This window comes from Ochotona curzoniae, unplaced genomic scaffold (assembly GCF_017591425.1).
Source record: "Ochotona curzoniae isolate NIBS_2020 unplaced genomic scaffold, NIBS_Ocur_1.0 contig_883, whole genome shotgun sequence".
Classification (NCBI taxonomy): domain Eukaryota; kingdom Metazoa; phylum Chordata; class Mammalia; order Lagomorpha; family Ochotonidae; genus Ochotona; species Ochotona curzoniae.
Window position 1 is genome coordinate 62,490,259 of NW_024466599.1, and position 17,551 is coordinate 62,507,809.

General features: G+C 47.4%; 1 protein-coding gene across 1 annotated transcript in view; it reads right to left on the reverse strand.

The window, feature by feature from the left end:
• The window catches only part of HK2 (hexokinase 2), a 53,542-nt gene that overhangs the window by 17,951 nt on the left and 18,040 nt on the right, over positions 1 to 17,551 (reverse strand). Inside the window, exons 3-5 of the mRNA XM_040993639.1 lie at positions 6,347 to 6,495; positions 856 to 975; positions 142 to 237 (exon numbers count right to left, since the gene is read on the reverse strand). Of these exons, the coding sequence (XP_040849573.1) occupies positions 142 to 237; positions 856 to 975; positions 6,347 to 6,495 (365 nt within the window). The remainder of the gene's footprint in view (positions 1 to 141; positions 238 to 855; positions 976 to 6,346; positions 6,496 to 17,551) is intronic.

The following is a 17,551-nucleotide window of genomic DNA, read 5'->3' on the forward strand; positions in this document are numbered from 1 at the left end:
TTGCACTCCTCTGAGACCCCAAAACGCATCTGATCACACACAAAATCAGATGGGCAAACACAGCAGGGAGAAGAGGGAAGACTTCAGGGGGAACCCAAAAGAACCCATGGACCCCAAGCACCAGCTAACCCATTCACTCACCCCTCTCCGCTGGATGGCCTTGCGGATCAGAGCCACCACGTCTCTGCCTTCCACTCCGCTGGACTTGAACCCCTTGGTCCATGACACCAGAAAACTCTGGAAAAGGATCGAGGAATGAATATTGATTTCTCACAGCTAGAACTTGGGCCATACCCCTCAAAGAGCCACCATGAGCACAAGTCACTGCCACTGGGCTAAAGTCATGATTGAATTTGTATGTTGCCATTTGACTAGGCTGGGAAGGAGAAACTCAGGACCCATTAAAAACCAAATAAGCTGAGACTCTCAGGTCCCCAATAAGCAACAACAACAGGCTTAGAACTACCCAAACCAGACACTACTGTGTCTTTATTCCCGAGATCTTTATCACAATACTTTAGATCAGAGGAGTTTCTAATTTTTCAGTCCTGCTTCTGTCAGCAGGATAAGAGATTGTGTGATATTAATGGAGGCAAGAGTGATGAAAACACCCCATTTCTGTGACACTTTGTCACCATTTCCTCAGCAGCTACACACACACACACACACACACACACACACACACACACACACACACACACAGAGTCACCTGTCACATGGGTGGACAGAATTCAGAATTCTGGACTCAACCCCTTTGGGGCACCATTGACACCACAGTGGCAGGTGACTCAGATGTCCTTTCTGGTCCACCCAGCCAAGAACAAGGTAATAGAATGGTTTGAAAGCCTCTCTTACCTCGTCGAGCTTAGTCTGGTGGCAGGGGAAGGAGAAGGTAAAACCCAGAGGGAGTTTCTTGTCTTTGATCTGTAGCTTGTCCATGAAGTTTGCCAGGCATTCAGCAATGTGGTCGAACAGCTAAGGACACACAACACACGAAGATGAGCAGGGAGGTACATAACACAGGGAGTGAGTGTGTGAGCCTGGGGCTCGGAAAGGAGCTAACTAAGTCTTGTGTCAGAGCCATACCCCCTTTTTAAAGCCTATGCTCACTAGAATGACAACTGGATCTGTCCTCATGGAAAGACTAAAATGATTAAGTGACCAAAGATTGATCTATGTATCTACATCTATATATATATGCCTAATACAGCTAGAGGGCTTAAATCTCCCTCTTTAAGCATTCATCCAAATCACTGTCAAAATCACTCTGTGAAGCCAAAGTTAACCAACAGTCACAGCTTCTTGGAGAGGCCCTATCAGAACACAAGCCTAGCTGCTTATCTTCCCAGAAAAGACTGCCCAACTCGCCACCAAGAAGTCTTAGCACTCCCATCCCTTGTGATAGGGGAAAAAGATGCAACATTCTCCTGTTACTGTCCTATGAACCATCTTCAAAATAAGTAATTCATAGTTTTGTACTTTCTGGGAGGCACCTCAAAGTAGTTCTCTATGGTTTCTGACTACAAAATGGAATACACCCAAGTGAGTCGGTGATTGGCACTGAAAAATCAATTAACAGAGTTGCAGGTGGGCAGCCTACACAACCTGACCATGCTGAGCAGCCCCCCAACCCTTAACTCTGCAGAGAAAGCTGCGTTCACAAAAACCAGCCTTTCTACTGGCTTCCTTCTTCCCCACCTGGCTCCCTCAAAGAGAATGTGGTGCCCTTCCAGATGCTTAGAGGTTGAGGCAAGGGCACTCTGGGCAAAGAGTGAAGCAGAAGTAAAAAAGCTAGGCAATTCCAAGTGCCAGGCTGATCAGGTGGCAACATAGAAAAGCCAAAGGCACAGAGGATGGAAGAGGATGACCATCCTTTTCTTCTCCAAGATGTAAGCAAGATTTCTGAAACTGACTGTTCTCAAACATGGTCCTGGACCAGCAGCATCAACATCACTACCCGAGAAGAACTTAGAAATGCAAGTCGTAGGGCCTAGACCCCAGAAAGTGTGCTAACAAGACTTTAACCCCCGAATGTATCTGCATCTCTGAAGGAACTGAGCAGTCAGGAGAGGGAGGCGTTTAGCTCCCCAAGTACCATCAGTGGGAGGGAACTGGGAAGACAAGACCAACCCAGCTAGAAGGTGGCTGGCTTTGCCTGACATTCTGGTGAATTCTGCCCCTCTGTCTGATCCCATGCAAGGCTAATGACAGTTGATGCTGAAACCTTCAGCCTTCTAATCACTACACTCTCAAGAGCAGAAGGTCAGGATTTTCTCAACAAGGGAAAGGTACTGACCTGGGGCAGAGATGCATACTACATATTTGAAGTGTTTTGTTTTAATATGTTAACTGGGAGTCAATGAGTTCTGTTTTTGCTGAGAAGCTGAGTGCCTTCTTCCTAGCACTCTAGTCAAAATGTTGAGAACAACTAAGTTTCTATGGACAGAGAAGAAACTACAAAAGCTTTGTAGAGATAAGGGCCATCACCAGAGGTGCAGGGGCCTTTAGAAAGGGGAAAGCAACAAGCTTCCCATGTGCATACTGACAACTACCACCTTTCTAATCATACTCCCAGCCTGGGGAGGCCCAGAAAGAAAAGCAATGGAGATTAAATGCTACCCTGCCCCATATGGTAGCCACTGGCCATCCATGGCTATTCCAATCAACCTGAATTTTTAGATAAAAAAATATAAGCCCTTAGCTCCTCTAGCCACATTATTGGTGTTCCATGCCACAGGTGGACAGTGGCTGCTGTGTTGCCCAAAGCAGCCCCAGAAAAAATCCTATTATTGTATGAAGGTTTGTTGGCCAAAGTTTGGCTCAAAGAATCTATCATTAGAGCCGGTGCCTTGGCATAGCATGCTATTTCCACCTGTGATGCCAGTATCCCATGTGGGAATCAGTTTGATTCTTGGCTGTTCCACTTACCATCCAGCTCCCTGCTTGTGCCCTGGGAAAGCAATGGAGGATGACCCACTGCACCCACATGAGAGACTCAGTAAAAGTTCCTGGCTTCAGACCAGCTTAGCACTGACAGTTGTAGCCATATGGGGAGTGAATCAACAGAAAATCCTTCTCAGTCTCGCCTCTATCTCTGTAACTTTGTCTTTCAAATAAATGAATAAGAAAGGAAGAAAGGAAGAAAGAAAGAAAGAAAGAAAGAAAGAAAGAAAGCAAGCAAGCAAGCAAGCAACCTATATGTGTAAGTTGGTCAAAAGAGACCATCAGCTTCCTTGTACTGGAAGATTCCCCTATTCTATTTACTGAGAACATAAGCATGAGATACAAGAAGGAAAAGCTAACAACACCTTCCGGCCATAAAAAGGCTCAAAGGGCATCATTTATACACTCAGCCAGGTTTCCTTTCCTTATTGGTGTGAGCATCTGCTCACTCTAAAAACTCCAAGTGGCCTCCAGCCAGGTTTTCCATCCCTGCTCTCTGGCGGAAGTGACAGCCCAGGGAGACAGTTGCCCCCCAGGGACCCCTGGGTCCTCACAAACCTCTGCCAACTTGCAGGGGTTGCCGATTTCATCTTTGTTTGAATTCCATTTTAAAATTTTAATTTGTTTATCTATTTTTAAAATTTATTTTTATTGCAAAGTCAGATATACAGAGAGGAGAAACAGAGAGGAAGATCTTCAGTCCGATGATTCACTCCCCAAGTGAGGGCAATGGCCAATGCTGAGCTGATCCGAAGCCAGGAGCCAGCAACTTCCTCCAGGTCTCCTACACGGGTGCAGGAACCCAAGGCTTTGGGCCGTCCTCCACTGCTTTCCCAGGCCACAAGCAAGGAACTGGATGGGAAGTGGAGCTGCCCGGATTAGAACCAGCACCCATATGGGATCCCAGCACATTCTAGGTGAGGACTTTAGCTGCTAGGCCACGGTGCCAGGCCCTATTTTTTGTTTCTTTTTAATTAAGACACTTACAACACCTAATACCCCAAAAGAGTAAGACAATAACAGTAACCATATCACCTGAAATAGCCTTTTATCCATGCTTTTCCCCAGTGTTTTTAGATTTACAGTATTCTTTCTCTTGCTCAGGGTAAATGGGCTCCTGGTTTCCTTTTATTGAGCATTCCCCTCATTTATTCAGATCGTTCTCTTATCCCAATGGTTTTATTGCTTCTTCCATGTGGTTTCAGGTGCTTGTGTTTTAATTAGACTAAAATATCTTGTCCTTGTGTTCTTAGAGCAGTGTCATGATACAGTGGACTAAGCTGCCACTTGCAACGTCAGCATCCTATATCAGAGTGCTGGTTTAAGTGCCGGCAGCTCCTGTTCCAATCCCAATCTGTGAAAGGCAGCATAAGATGATCCAAGCGTTGGAGCCCCTATCCCCACATGAGAGACCTGGATGGAGGACTAGGCTCCTGGTTTTGGGCTAGTCCAGCCATGACTGTTGGGGCCACTTGGAAAATGAAACACAAGATCTCTTTTTCTTTGTTGTCTACCTTTGTTTTTTAAGATTTATTTATTTTCATTAGAAGGGCAGATTTACAGAAAGAAGAAACGGAGAGATAGAGTGTCCCTCCACTGGCTCACTCCCGTAAGTGGAAAATGTGGCTGGAGCTAAGCTGATCCAAAGCCAGGAGCTGCTTCCAGGTCTCCCATGCAGTTGCAGGGTCCCAAGGCCTTGGGCCATCCTCTGCTGCTTTCCTAGGCCATAAGCAGGGAGCTGGATGGGAAGTGGAGCAGCTGGGACGTGAACCGACACCCATTTAGGATCTTGGCACTTGCACAGGGAGGATTAGCCAACTGAGCCACTGTGCCAGGCCTCTTAGCTGCCTTGTAGGCAATCAAACCTGAGCCCTGACCACTCCCTGGTATGCGTGGCTCATCACTTACTTGTCCATGACCTGAGGCACAGCTTCCAGGCCTGCACCTGGAACCTGAAGTGACCTCTGACATGACTGGAACGTGCCTGGGCAGGGGGAATACATCATTATTGGGCAGCCGGGGACTGCTGGAAGAAACCTTCCTGCCTTCAACCCCTTAACTTGTGCTTAATAAAGTGGACATTCCTCACCAGCTTGTCTCCAGTGGTTCTTTGGTTGAAGAACACCAGCTCCTCCCCCTCAGTGACCTCGGGGCCTGCTGGCAGGCTTAAACCCTGAGACTGCCTTTCAAATATATATATATATATGTATATATTCCCTCCCCCCCAAAATACCCGTCTTTATACTATCTAAGTAAGCGTTTCGGGAGATATAAACGTAATTTTTCCATGGCAAACTTCACTCAGATCTTGAGTGTCTGAAAGATGCACTCTCTGGCTTGGCAAACACACCTCACTGCCTACAGAAGCCCCGAAACCACAAGGGCTGTGAGGAACCTCAACGCTGCTGAGGTGTGAACAACAAGCCTTGGAATTATGTTTGGAGCGTGTTATTTCCATAGAGCTTAGATTCACTTAACACATCAGCATCATATTGCTAGCCTTTGAGAAGCACAGAGCACACTTGAAACGTTCTGTCATTTAGTCTTGCTTACTTGGTTCTCAAATGTTTGTAATCTGGATAAAAGATAGAGGCAATGAGGAGAAGGTGACCACTTCCCCTGTGATGAGGCAACAGTACAATTGCCAGCCACAGAGGAACGGATGAAAGCCCTAAGGGAAAGCAACAAGAGCCCCAGTTTATACTCAACCCACATCATCTTGTCTAAGCCCCACCACAATCCAGGTGCTATCATCCCTCCTTACAGATCAGTAAACTGGCTCTTTGGCATCTGCTGCTTTCCCAGAATCACAAGGAACAACTTCCTCATTGTCACAGCATCGGGCAGGTGCAAGGGAAGCAGGGCCCCCCCCCTTTGTGACCTTTCTAACATTGCCCTGGAGCCCTGTGACAAGCTTAGTAGGGCTTTAATATACCCGCAGGCCCGGGGACTCACCTCCTTCCCCAACTCCAGCACTGCAGCAAAGGAAGCAGGTTCACTCTCAGGGGTACCCCCCCCCCCCCCGCAAGACAAATAAATGCTCTAAAAATAGCCTCCTCACATCTCTCCTCCCAGCCAGAAATTCCTTTCTCAGGAGTGGCTTAGAGTGGCAGAAGGGGACAGCAGACCAGGATTCAGAGCGCTCAACTTCTCCCCAAGCCCAGAGACCCAAGATGTGACAATGCTAGACATGCGCTCCTTGGATTGTGTGATTTTCTGGCATTCACTGCTTTTATTATCAAGTACACACTGGGTGTGAAAACACAGCAAGACTAAGGCAGAACTCCAGCCAACAGCTACGTTCCCACCAAGTGCCTACCCATGGACCTAGGGCAGCTAAGAAGGCACACAAGACACATCTTGGGAAGACAGAGTGATGGCCACTCCAAGAGAAAGGCTGTACCTGGGTTCCACTGCCGCGCATGAGGTCCTCCGGGATGGCATAGATCTGGTTCTCCATCTCCACCTTCTGGAGCCCATTGTCAGTCACTCTCACCCAGAGCACCCGGAAGTTGGTGCCCCCGAGGTCCAGGGCCAGGAATTCTCCGTGTTCTGCAGACAAAGGGGGTGAGGGGAGGTGTCATTGTTGGTTCGGGAAAAGCCAACAAGGTCAAGACTTGAAAATCTGAGCTCTAAGAAACTGGTCCATCTGTGGGAGACAGGGCAGTCAACAGTTGTCATTTGTCCTCAACATACACAGATGTGCTGTAGGATCCCCTGCATGGGGAGCACTTTTAGAAATCTACATGTACAAGGATCTGGTTTCACAGCCAATGGTGAGACACTCACCCCTCATGAGAGTCCTCCCTAATTGGGTTCAGTAAAGTCCTCCTTGAGCTCCTGGCGCCCTGCAAGCCCCGAGTCAAGGGTCCATGCCTCTCTTTTGCCCCTCTTCCTCCTCGAATACCCAACATGCTATTGTAGGCCTGTGGGCTCCAGGGTTTCTGACAGACTGCCTGCTGAGAAGTTTGCTTTGGAATGCTTGTGTGCCAAGACGATGATAGTGATGGAGTGAAATAGGGTCCAGCCAGCTACAAATTAAGGAGCCAAGTAAGTGTCCCTCAGAGGGTCCCAGGCATGTGAGAACATGAGTGAATGAGAAAGGATGTTGACCTGAGAGCGTACAAAGACAAGAGGCACTGGGATATTGCACTCCTGCAAACCGTAGAGCTGCGGGGAGATGGGGGGCAGGGCCAAAGACTCCATAAGAATCCTACAGACATAAATGGGCCCGATCTCCAGGAATCCCCAGGAGTATAGGGTTCCTTCCCACCTCAGACACAAACAGCAGGGACAAGAAACATCCAGAGGGTGGACAATGACACGGTGGCTGCAGGAAAGCACCCCATTGTACAGCATAGAATGAAAGTGCTGAAGAGGCGCAGCGCCATAGCCGTGGTGGGGGTAGCAGGCAGGCCACGGCTGCAGGAGGAGGTGGGTTCACCCTCCCTGCATCTACTCAACCAGTTCCTGTCGCTGCCCCAGTCTCCAGCTGCCCTGCCTCCAACCTGCTCTAAGGATTTGAGATCATTCCCAGAGGAGTTCTTCGGTGTGTGGAGTGACATCCTGTAACTTCCCGCTGCTGCAGTGAAGCCTGGTGGATTACAGGGTCTGGGACATGCCCTGACTAAATGAACCTACAAGGGTTATTCTGTGCCCAGGTTCCCACAGCACCTGTTCCTGCCTGAGAAAAAGCAACATTGTCCCAGTTCCCCAGGACCACCCATGCACAGCTGGCTGTAGACTTCACCTATGGGAGATGTTCAACCAAACAGCAGTCAGGTGCTAGAACATATGGAGACTGGCTTGGGGACCCACATTTACATCAGAAGCCCAGCCACTTCATGGATGAGGCTCACCTCTACAATGGACACATCATACGTCATTGGGTTGAGGGGGTCTAAGTTCTTAGCACCCAAGTTGCTGAGAGCTTAGGACACACACCCTGTCCAGGCTCTCAGCAAGCACTGCCCCCTACCTACATTCATGGTGGAAGACCCTTGTCCAAGAAAAGCCACCAGTGGTGGTCCAGGAACTTCAGCTTCCTCCTGGGAAGTACTGCTTTCCCACTGCCCATCTGGTGTCTGGAGGCTGCCCTGACACTTGCTACAGTTATACCCTGGGTAAAATAATAACAACTCTGTCTGGGGTCCTCCTGCCAGCCCTCCCTATTCCCTGTTGTGGCCATGAGCTACATTTCCCCCAATACTCTGGAAAAGTTCTGAGCCTCCCCAGGGAGTGGACAGTCAGCCAGATTCTAGGAAACACTCTGTGGCACTTGTCATGAGGGATGAAGAGGAGAACCAAACACGATCTGCCTGCCTCAGCACTCTGAGGCCCAGATACACATGATCCGCTGAATCAGGGCCCGTCCGTGACCGAGGGGGACTGAGCTGGAAAGGGCTGCCCTTGGTTAGTTATCACCCAGGGCCAGCCCAGCAGGCTCCACGGCAGGGGCACGGCAGCGCTTCAGGATCTTCCAGGGGACTGAGTGCACTTGCTGATGACTCCCGGTCCAGCAAAGAACTGCATCCACCGCTTTCCTGCCGACTATTCTGGGATAGACATTCCTCCATGTGCCTCCACCCTGCAATCCACCTACCTCCCCCTGCCAGAAGATCAGCCACCAGAGCCAAAGACTCTACACCAAGCTGGAACCCTGGGGATCCTAACAGAACCCTTAGCCAGGTCATGCCAGCCCACTAGAGTGGCAGCTAAGAGCTATCTTTAGAGATGGGTGGGGAGACCTTGTGTTCAATCCAACTCAGCTGCAGTGTGGCCTGGGCACATCACATAAATCCAAGCACTTCACCTCACACATAAAAGAAGATGGTTCACAACACTGGCTTCTCCCCTTGGATATAAGGCTTACATGACATGTTGTATGTGAATATAGACACATATAGAGTTCTAGAACTCTCCATTTCTTCCTGCCAAAACAAGGAAGTCTATTTAAAAGGTCAAATTCATCTTTTATTTTCTTATGAAATCTTTCTGAAAAATGGTATCTAGGACCCTGCCCTCACCTCTCTTGTTCCTAGGGAAGATCTAAGACTTCCTCATTCACTCCCAGATTATTGTGGTAACAAAACAATGCAACAGAGGCAGAAGTGAGAACTGTCTAGTAGATTTAGGGCCTCAACAGAGAGTAATCCCATAACAGAAGAAAATTCAGGTTTGTTAAGTGATGGGCTCTTTGTTTCAACATTATCTCAGTAATCCTCAACAACTCAGCCAGACATTATAATCCCCACTTTACAAAAAGAGCACCAAGAAATCCCAAGCAAGATCTGTTTTCTAACAAAGTTTCCTGATGCAACAAAAAATAAGACTTCTCATGGGAAAGCAGTAAACCCTCAATTAAGGACACAGAGAGACAATAGCTGGTCTGGGAGACAGAGGAAGCGGTGCCGCAGCTAGCCTAGAACTTGAGTTGCTGGGTGAAGGTCACATGGGGGTGAGTGGTGCTGGGTGTGAACCCAAGTCCACCAGGCGCCAGAGCCTGGGTCCCTGCTTTGTTCTACATCCACATCTTTCATGGCTCTGGATTCTGGAAGCCAATAATGTGGTGGGAGAGCAAGACACCCTATCCTTCATCAATAACCACAGCCCATGCCCTGGACTGCTTCAGCGGCACATTCTCTCCGACTCCACCTTCCCTCTTGAGGGAGAGCTGGCACACATCAGCTGGCAAGGGGAGGCATCCCTTCTCTTCAGAGCAACCCTGGACTAGGAGAGCTAGGGAATGCAAGGTGCTTTTTTGTTTTGTTTTGTTTTGCTTTTTAAGATTTTATTTATTTTTATTAGAAAGATTTACAGAGAGACAGATATTCCCTCTATTGGTTTACTAACCACAAGTGGCTCACAAGTGGCTGCAAAGGCTGGAGCTGAACCAGTCTGCAGTCAGGAGCCAGGAGCTAAGAGCCTCTTCCAGGTCTCCCATGCAAGTGCAGGGTCCCAAGAACTTGGGCCATCCTCCACTACTTTCCCAAGCCACAAGTAGGAAGCTGGGTGGGAAGCAGGACTGCTGGGACACAAAATGGTGCCCTTTATGGGATCCTGGCACAAGCAACGTGAGGATCTAGCCACTAGGCTACAGCATCAGACCCAGGTTTTGTTTTGGTAGCCGCAAACTGGTGCCCTCTCCTACAGCTCTAGGAAAGCTCTGTCCTCATTTCTGTAAGTCCTCTCTGCTGAAGATCTTGGTCATCCAAAATATCCTCACCCCGCTCCTCACAAAATAGGTGAGAAAAGCTCCCCCCACTCTCCAATAAAAGAGGAAAAAGGAATCCAAAGACACAGTGCTGGTCATAAGAACTGGCGGCAGGAGTATCAGGCCACGCCACCCTCCCACCGAGTGCCCAAAACTAAGATTCAAATGTTTCCTTCTAGCAGTTGGCTTTGGCTTGCTGACTCATTTCCCATGCTAGAGGACTCCGGTAAACTCACTTTCAGTTTGACTCTTATCGGATACATCAGGTCAGCACGATAAACGGGTTTGAATTTCTCCTGGGAATTCACCTGTCACAGGGAAGTGCTGGAGACTAACACGGATTTGAGCAACTGCTCACCTAAACATGACAGTCGATGTCGTCTTGGCTGATGCGGCATCTGTGATGCATTTGAACTAGCTGTCACTCGAGCAGTGTTAAGTGCATACATTCATGCTGGCCTGGGACCTGACATGTCATTCTGGTTGAGACATAAGGGACAGTTAGATTTTTCAACAGGGTCTATTTTCCATCCTTAGCTGTGCTCACAGTATGACTCGCAACAGTTTTGGTTTTGCTTTGCACTGGAAGGCAGCCGTGCTCCTTCACCCACGGCCACTCCGCAGAGAGAAGCTGTGCCACGGTGAAGGCTGCGGCTCGGGGCCAAGCCCTTCAGCCCAGGGCATCAAGAGATCAAACAGACTTCTGGAACTCTAAGCTACAGGTACTCCCTTTTTAAAACATGGTTTTTACACCACGTTCTCAGAGTTTCAGGGATCCATACAAGTGGCAGTCTGTCCTTAGCGAAGGTTATGGGAGGCCCATTAAAGTAAAAATCACCTCCTACAACCTCACCGCCTATATTATTATTTCTCCTGTCTTTTATGTGGGTTTCAATACAGCATTTCATTTGGCTTAAGTTTGAGTGTGGGTTCCAGTGCCAACAGATTGAAGAAAGCCATTTCAAGAAATATGGAAAAAAAAAAAAAAAGAAAACAACAAGCACTGCATCTTAACAAATAAAATCTGGGGCCCGGTGCGGTGGCCTAGCAGCTTGCAAGTCCACATCTTGCAAGCATCAGGATCCTAAATGGGTGCCGATCCTAATCCCAGCAGCCCCACTTTCCATCCAGCTCCCTGCTTGTGGCCTAGGAAAGCAGTTGAGGATGGCCCAAAGCCTTGGGACCCTGCACCCACGTGGGAGACCCAGAAGAGGTTCCTAGCTCTTGGATTCCAGTCAGCTTAGCTACGGTCATTGCGGCTGCTTGGGGAGTGAATCATCGGATGAAAGATCTTCCTGTCACTCCTGCATATATGACTGCAATAAAGTAAATAAATCTTTAAAAAAAAAAAAAAGAAAGAAAAAGAAAATCTGAACCCATTCAAAGACCTTTGAACAAAATGTTTCTATTCTGTTGATTAGTTACTTCAACACTGAGCATTGAAGACAGCTGAGCAAAAGCTCCTTCGCTGCACCAATGTAGAATGGGGAGGTGGGCAGTGGCGAGAACAATATCACGACGGGAACTATTGTAGAAGGAGCGAATATTTCTGTTCTGATAAGGAAAGATCCGCCACGGGCAACGGACAGCCAGGGTTTATTGAGTAGGAAGCTATCAGAGAAAAGGGAGCGCACAGGGTGTGGAGCTTCATGGCACGCTCCATACCTGGCAAGGCAGGACAGGTGTGGTGTAACGGCTTGGGATGGCATCGCCTGGCACTGAGAGACAATGGCATGTCCAGAGTGGCTACAACACAGGGCTTACACGACATGGCTATGAGCTCTTGGCAAACGCCACGGCCAGCGACCTTGGTACTTCAACATGTCAGATTTGTCAGATTTGTCTTTCCAAGAGAGAGCTAGTAGCACAGCTTGGGGAATGGGGTCCAGAGCTTGGGAGGCTGGCTCGAAAGCTGCAGTGATAAATGAATGGAACAGCAACAAAGATCTATAAGGGTGATTGTCCCAGTTCACCCAGATCTAGAGTGACATGGACCTCGGAGCTAAAACTGAGAAAGTCCCAGAAAAAAAATCAACACAGCTGGACTGTATTAAATCCAACACTATGCTCCTGGCTCCTGACTTTGGATAAGTCCAGTTCTGGCCACTGTGGTCATTTGGGGAGTAACCAGTAGATGAAGATCTTTCCACCTCTTTCCCTCTGTAAATCTGCCTTTCCAATGAAAATAAATAAATCTTTTTTTTTTTTTTTTTTAAAGATTTATTTTTATTATTTTTTATTGGAAAGGCGGATATACAGAGAGGAGATACAGAGAGGAAGATCTTCCGTCCGATGATTCACTCCCCAAGTGAGCCGCAACGGGCCGATACTATGCCGATCCGAAGCCAGGAGCCTCTTCCGGGTCTCCCACGCGGGTGCAGGGTCCCAAAGCTTTGGGCCGTCCTCAGCTGCTTTCCCAGGCCACAGGCAGGGAGCTGGAAGGGAAGTGGGGCTGCCGGGATTAGAACCGGCGCCCATATGGGATCCCGGGCGTGCAAGGCGAGGACCTAACCACTTGCGCCACCGCGCCGGGCCCAAAAATAAATAAATCTTAAAAAAAAAAAAAAAAAAGGAAAGAAAGGAAAAAGATTGGGTCCCAGCACAATAAACTAGTGGCTAAAATCCTTAACTCACTGCATATGGGTACCAGTTCATTTCCCGGCAGCCCCAATTCCCATTCAGGTCCCCACTTGTGGCCTGAGAAAGCAGGCAAGGTTGGCCCTAAGCTTTTGGGACCCAGCACCCACACAGGAGACCCAGAGGAGGTTCCTGGTTCCTAGCTTCCAATCAGCTCAGCTCCAGTTGTCGCAGCTCCTTGGGGAGTGAATCAGTGGATGGAAGAACTTTTTCTCTATTTATCTGCCTTTCCAATAAAAATAAGTAAACCTTAAAAAATTGATAGCAACAAAGTGTAATATGGTGTTTGGCAACAAGGCTGATGCGTCACCTAAATGGTGGCCATTTATTAGTACAATTTTCAGTTCAGATTGCCACCACCACATCAATCCACCTAACCTGCTTGTGTGCTGTTGATCCATGTCTCCACTGCATGGCTGTTGAGATATAATGCAGACCAACCAAGATAAGGGCTTCTCTCCGCCTGCACCCAGCCTGCCAGTCTCCCATTATCATACAGTGTGGCTGCATTATGGCCTGTTATCACCCTCTAATTGTTTCATCTGTGTAAGCTTTATCTCCCCGGGCATAATTTTCGCTCTTCAAAGGCAGGACACATGGCAGCTCGGCCGTGGACAGAGGATCTGTTGATTAACTAAACAAGGAGGCCTGAGTTACTAAAAAAAAAAATCAATGCATTGTGCCAATAGTGTCACACATACCTAAGCACAAAATGTGCCAGCAGTGGTGTGTGTAGGGCCGCTAGGCCTGGTACACGGCTGGTGAGGTTTTTTTTTTCTTTTGTCTTTTGGCCAGTAAGTTCAAATCCCAATACTGCCATTATTCACTATGCGACTTTGGGCAAGTGCCTAATCTCCCTAATTCTAGCTTTTTTGTGTATAAAATAAGATAGCTCAAATATGGCCCTCAGCAAAATACCTGCTATTTTCACCAAGCTAGCCCCTCCTCCCTGGTTATCTAAGTCTTACTGAAGAGTAGAGATGTGTTTACCTGATAATTCACAATTCAGAGAAGTTGAGTGTCAGATGGTCAACTTGATGCTGCCTCACCCTAACTCTGCTACTCAGACAGTGCTACAGTGAAACCTAAACAATCTTGCAAGGACAAAGAGGTCAATGAAGATGCCACAGATACTTCATTGCTAAATTAGAGCCTACAGCAGGAGCATTTGGATTGTACTTGAACTTGTCTAAATGATATAAAGCCAACTTGTATTTCTAACCATCTGGGGGCAGACCATATGGCACAACAGGTTAAGTTGCCCTTTGGGACACCTGCTCTATATCAGAGTGCCAGTTTGAGTCCCAGAGACTCCACCTCCAATTCAGCTCCCAGCTAATGCACTGGGAGCCAGCAGATAATAGCTCAACTAGAGTTCCTGCCACCAATGTGGGAGGATCCAGACGAGGTTTCAGACTCCTGGCTTCAGTACGGCCCAGTCACAACTGGAACAGCCATTTGAGGTGTGAACCAGAAGACGGGAAGATCTCTCCATCTTCCTCCAACCCCCTCTCTCTCTCTGTCACTCTGCCTTTCAAATAAACTTTTCTTAACAATATTAGTGTAACAGTTAAATTGCTTCTGAGATCAACCACAGTTCCACTGCAATGCCTGGGTTAAGCGCCAGCTCTTCCTCTTGTGATGCAGCTTCTGGCTAACGTTTACAGAGAAAGCAGCAGATGATAGCTCAGGCGCACAGGTCCCAAGATGGGGTCCTGCCTGGCTCTTGGCTTCAGCCTGGTCCAGCCCCAGCATTTACATTTGGGAAACAAATCAGCAAGTTAAGATCTCTGTGTCTACCAAATAGGATAATACAGTTTAAAAAAATTTTTTAAAGATAATTTGGCTTGCTCTGGACATTTTTGTTCAGCAACAAGAGCCATCAAAACTGTATATATATATATATATATATACATATAGATAAAAAATATATATATTGATCTCATATATATATGAGATCTCATATATATGTATAACATATATATACATATATATGACATATATATATGTTGATCTCATATATATATATGTATATATATATATATATATTTTTTTTTATCTGAAAGGCAGAATCTAGAGACAGAGAGAGAATGTTTTCCATCTACTGGCTTATTCCTCATATGACTGCAAGGAGCCAGGAGCCGTTTTTTTCCACATCTCCCAAGTAGACATAAGAGCTCAAGAACTTGAGCCATCCTCTGCTGCTTTCCCAAGCCATAGCAAGGAACTTAACTGGAAGTGGAGCAGCCACGACTTGAGGTGCAGGCGGAGGTTTAGCCTATGACACTACAGCACCAGCCCCCAAAACAGTGAACCTTAATGCCATGAATCAGTACGAGCTTAAGCCCCAAATCTGTCACCAGCTGAAGTGAACTGCCCACAGGTGACCTTACAATCCAATCCCCAACCCTCTTTTAGCCTCAGTTGTCTTAAAGTGGGAATGTCTCTCTTGTAAAGTTTTTATGGAGAGTAAAATAGACTGATGTAAACCGACTAGAAAAGATCACAGGAACTTATTAAAATGATGTCAATTATTCCTGCATTTCCTTTTAAGATGGTGGTGTCCTCCAGCACCCACCTTCCCTCCACAGTTGCAGGAGCCGCCCTGGCTTCAGGGGAAGAGAAGTTTGTGGCACCCCTGTATGCAGTGGGTCACGTTGCATTGTGTTCATGACCTTGTAACTCATGTTGAAAACTAAAGTTTTTGGTTTTTCTTTAAAAACCAAAAGAAATCTTTTTAAAAATTACATTCCTATTTTCTAGGACTTCAGTTTTTTCAATCTTTTAAAAACTGATAACAGCAATGAAATAGTTGTCTAAGTGATATAGTCTAAAAAATAATATCTTGACTTCAATGCAGCTTTATTTTTAACATTTATTTTTATTGCAAGTCAGATATACAGAGAGGAAGATCTTCCAGTCCATTGATTCACTCCCCAAGTGGCCACAATGGCTGGAGTTGAGCCCATCTGAGAACAGGAGCCAGGAGCCTCTTCTGGGTCTCCCACATGTGTGCGGGGTCCCAAGGCTTTGGGCCATCCTCGACTGCTTTCCCAGGCTGCAAGCTGGGAGCTAGATGGGAAACAGGCTGTCAGGACTAGAACTGGTGCCCATATGGGATCCCAGTACATTCAAGGAGAGGACTTTAGCCACTAGGCCACTACGCCAGGCCCCTTCAGATCATATTCTATCTCATGCTTTATAAGTGGTTCCTAAGGACTCTTCTATGCTAATTGACCAGTGCTGGTCTGGCAGACATTGAGAGTTTTTCTCTGATTGCAGTATCTCAAATATCCCTTTTTGTGTTAGATCAGCACACTAGTTCTCATACATGTGCTGAGCATTCTGGGCCTATAGGAACCAAACTCTTAGTGCTGGAGCTCAGAGTAGAAGAGATTGCCTACAGACCCAGTGGGAGAAATGGAGTATACACACATGTCCTGCAGACTGGGCTCCACTATTCCAGGGTCTACTTCCTTTATTTAAGTGAAAAATATCCCAGTTCAGCAACCAGTGCAAACTCCAGGACGCAGGGGCAGTGTTTTGTACCAGCAATCTCAGGAAAGCAAAAGGAATTTTTGAATGCTGGTTCCTTATTGTTAAGTTCTTCCCAACAAGCTTTCATCTCCCCATACCACAGGTTGAACTACCAACCTCATTTCACACAAATGCACTTGAACATTTGCCGTGTTTCAGTACAAAGTACACAGGATCACATGTGCACACTTGGGGGTGGCCTCGGTGCTTGAGCTTTTGCCATGTTAGATTCCTGACTTCGCTCCCCATTAGCTGTGTGATCTTGGGAACAACATTTGACCAAACCCCACATCTGAAAATCATGACTGAAATGTCTAACTCCCTTACATAGGGTTTTGTAAAAGTGAATGAGCACATGTAGGTGTTCAGAATAGTTTGTTCTATAGCATATGTTCAGAAAATATTTAGGGCACTTAGTGTGAGCACTGGGTGAGAGCCAGCCAAGGACTGGCCTTCAACAGGTGGTTATTTATCAGAAGGTCAAACAGACACCATGGCAACAGGTGTAGTTTTCAGTGAGAACAGTAGGTACAATAAGCATGCCCAGCTAGAGGGTGCAGGAGGGATGGCTGCTGGGGCCCCTCACCTCAAGGGTCTCTTTGAAGGGCTGAGACACACATGCTCAGAGAACAATCCCAAACAAAGCCACACCCTTGGCGCTGCGTCCAGGCAGTCCCAAAAGCCTCAGCAAATATGTAGCTATTTGAAGAACTTAAAAAGTCTTGCTGGACAAATCAAGTCCCCGGACACCCAAGGAGGTGAGCCTCAAGGACATGGTGTGATGGAAACAAGCGTGAGGCCCATAAACAGCCCTGTCCCCCGCCCAGCCCCAGCCCCAAACCTTGTGAGTTCCCTGCAGGCACCTCACCAGTGGCTAGCACCCCCTGCAGCTCCTCCCTCCCCTCCAGATCTTGGAGTTTGCTCTTCTGGGTCATTCCGCTGCCCCAGGAGCTGTCCCTGAGCTCTTTATCCTGTACCTGCACTTCCCCACTTCCTATTCTGTGCAGGCCTCACAGGGGCTTCAGTGTTAAGATAGAGGCTTCTTGTGAGGATTCAGCAAAACAAGCTGTGTGAATACTCTGACATGATGTAGCTCATTCTCCTTTTCTGGGGGTTGTTGTCAACCCCCTGGGCCTCCCCATCAGGGATAGCTAACGATAAAACATCACCAAGATAGCTCCATCCAACCCTACAAAAACCTGGTTTCTACCCACACCCCAC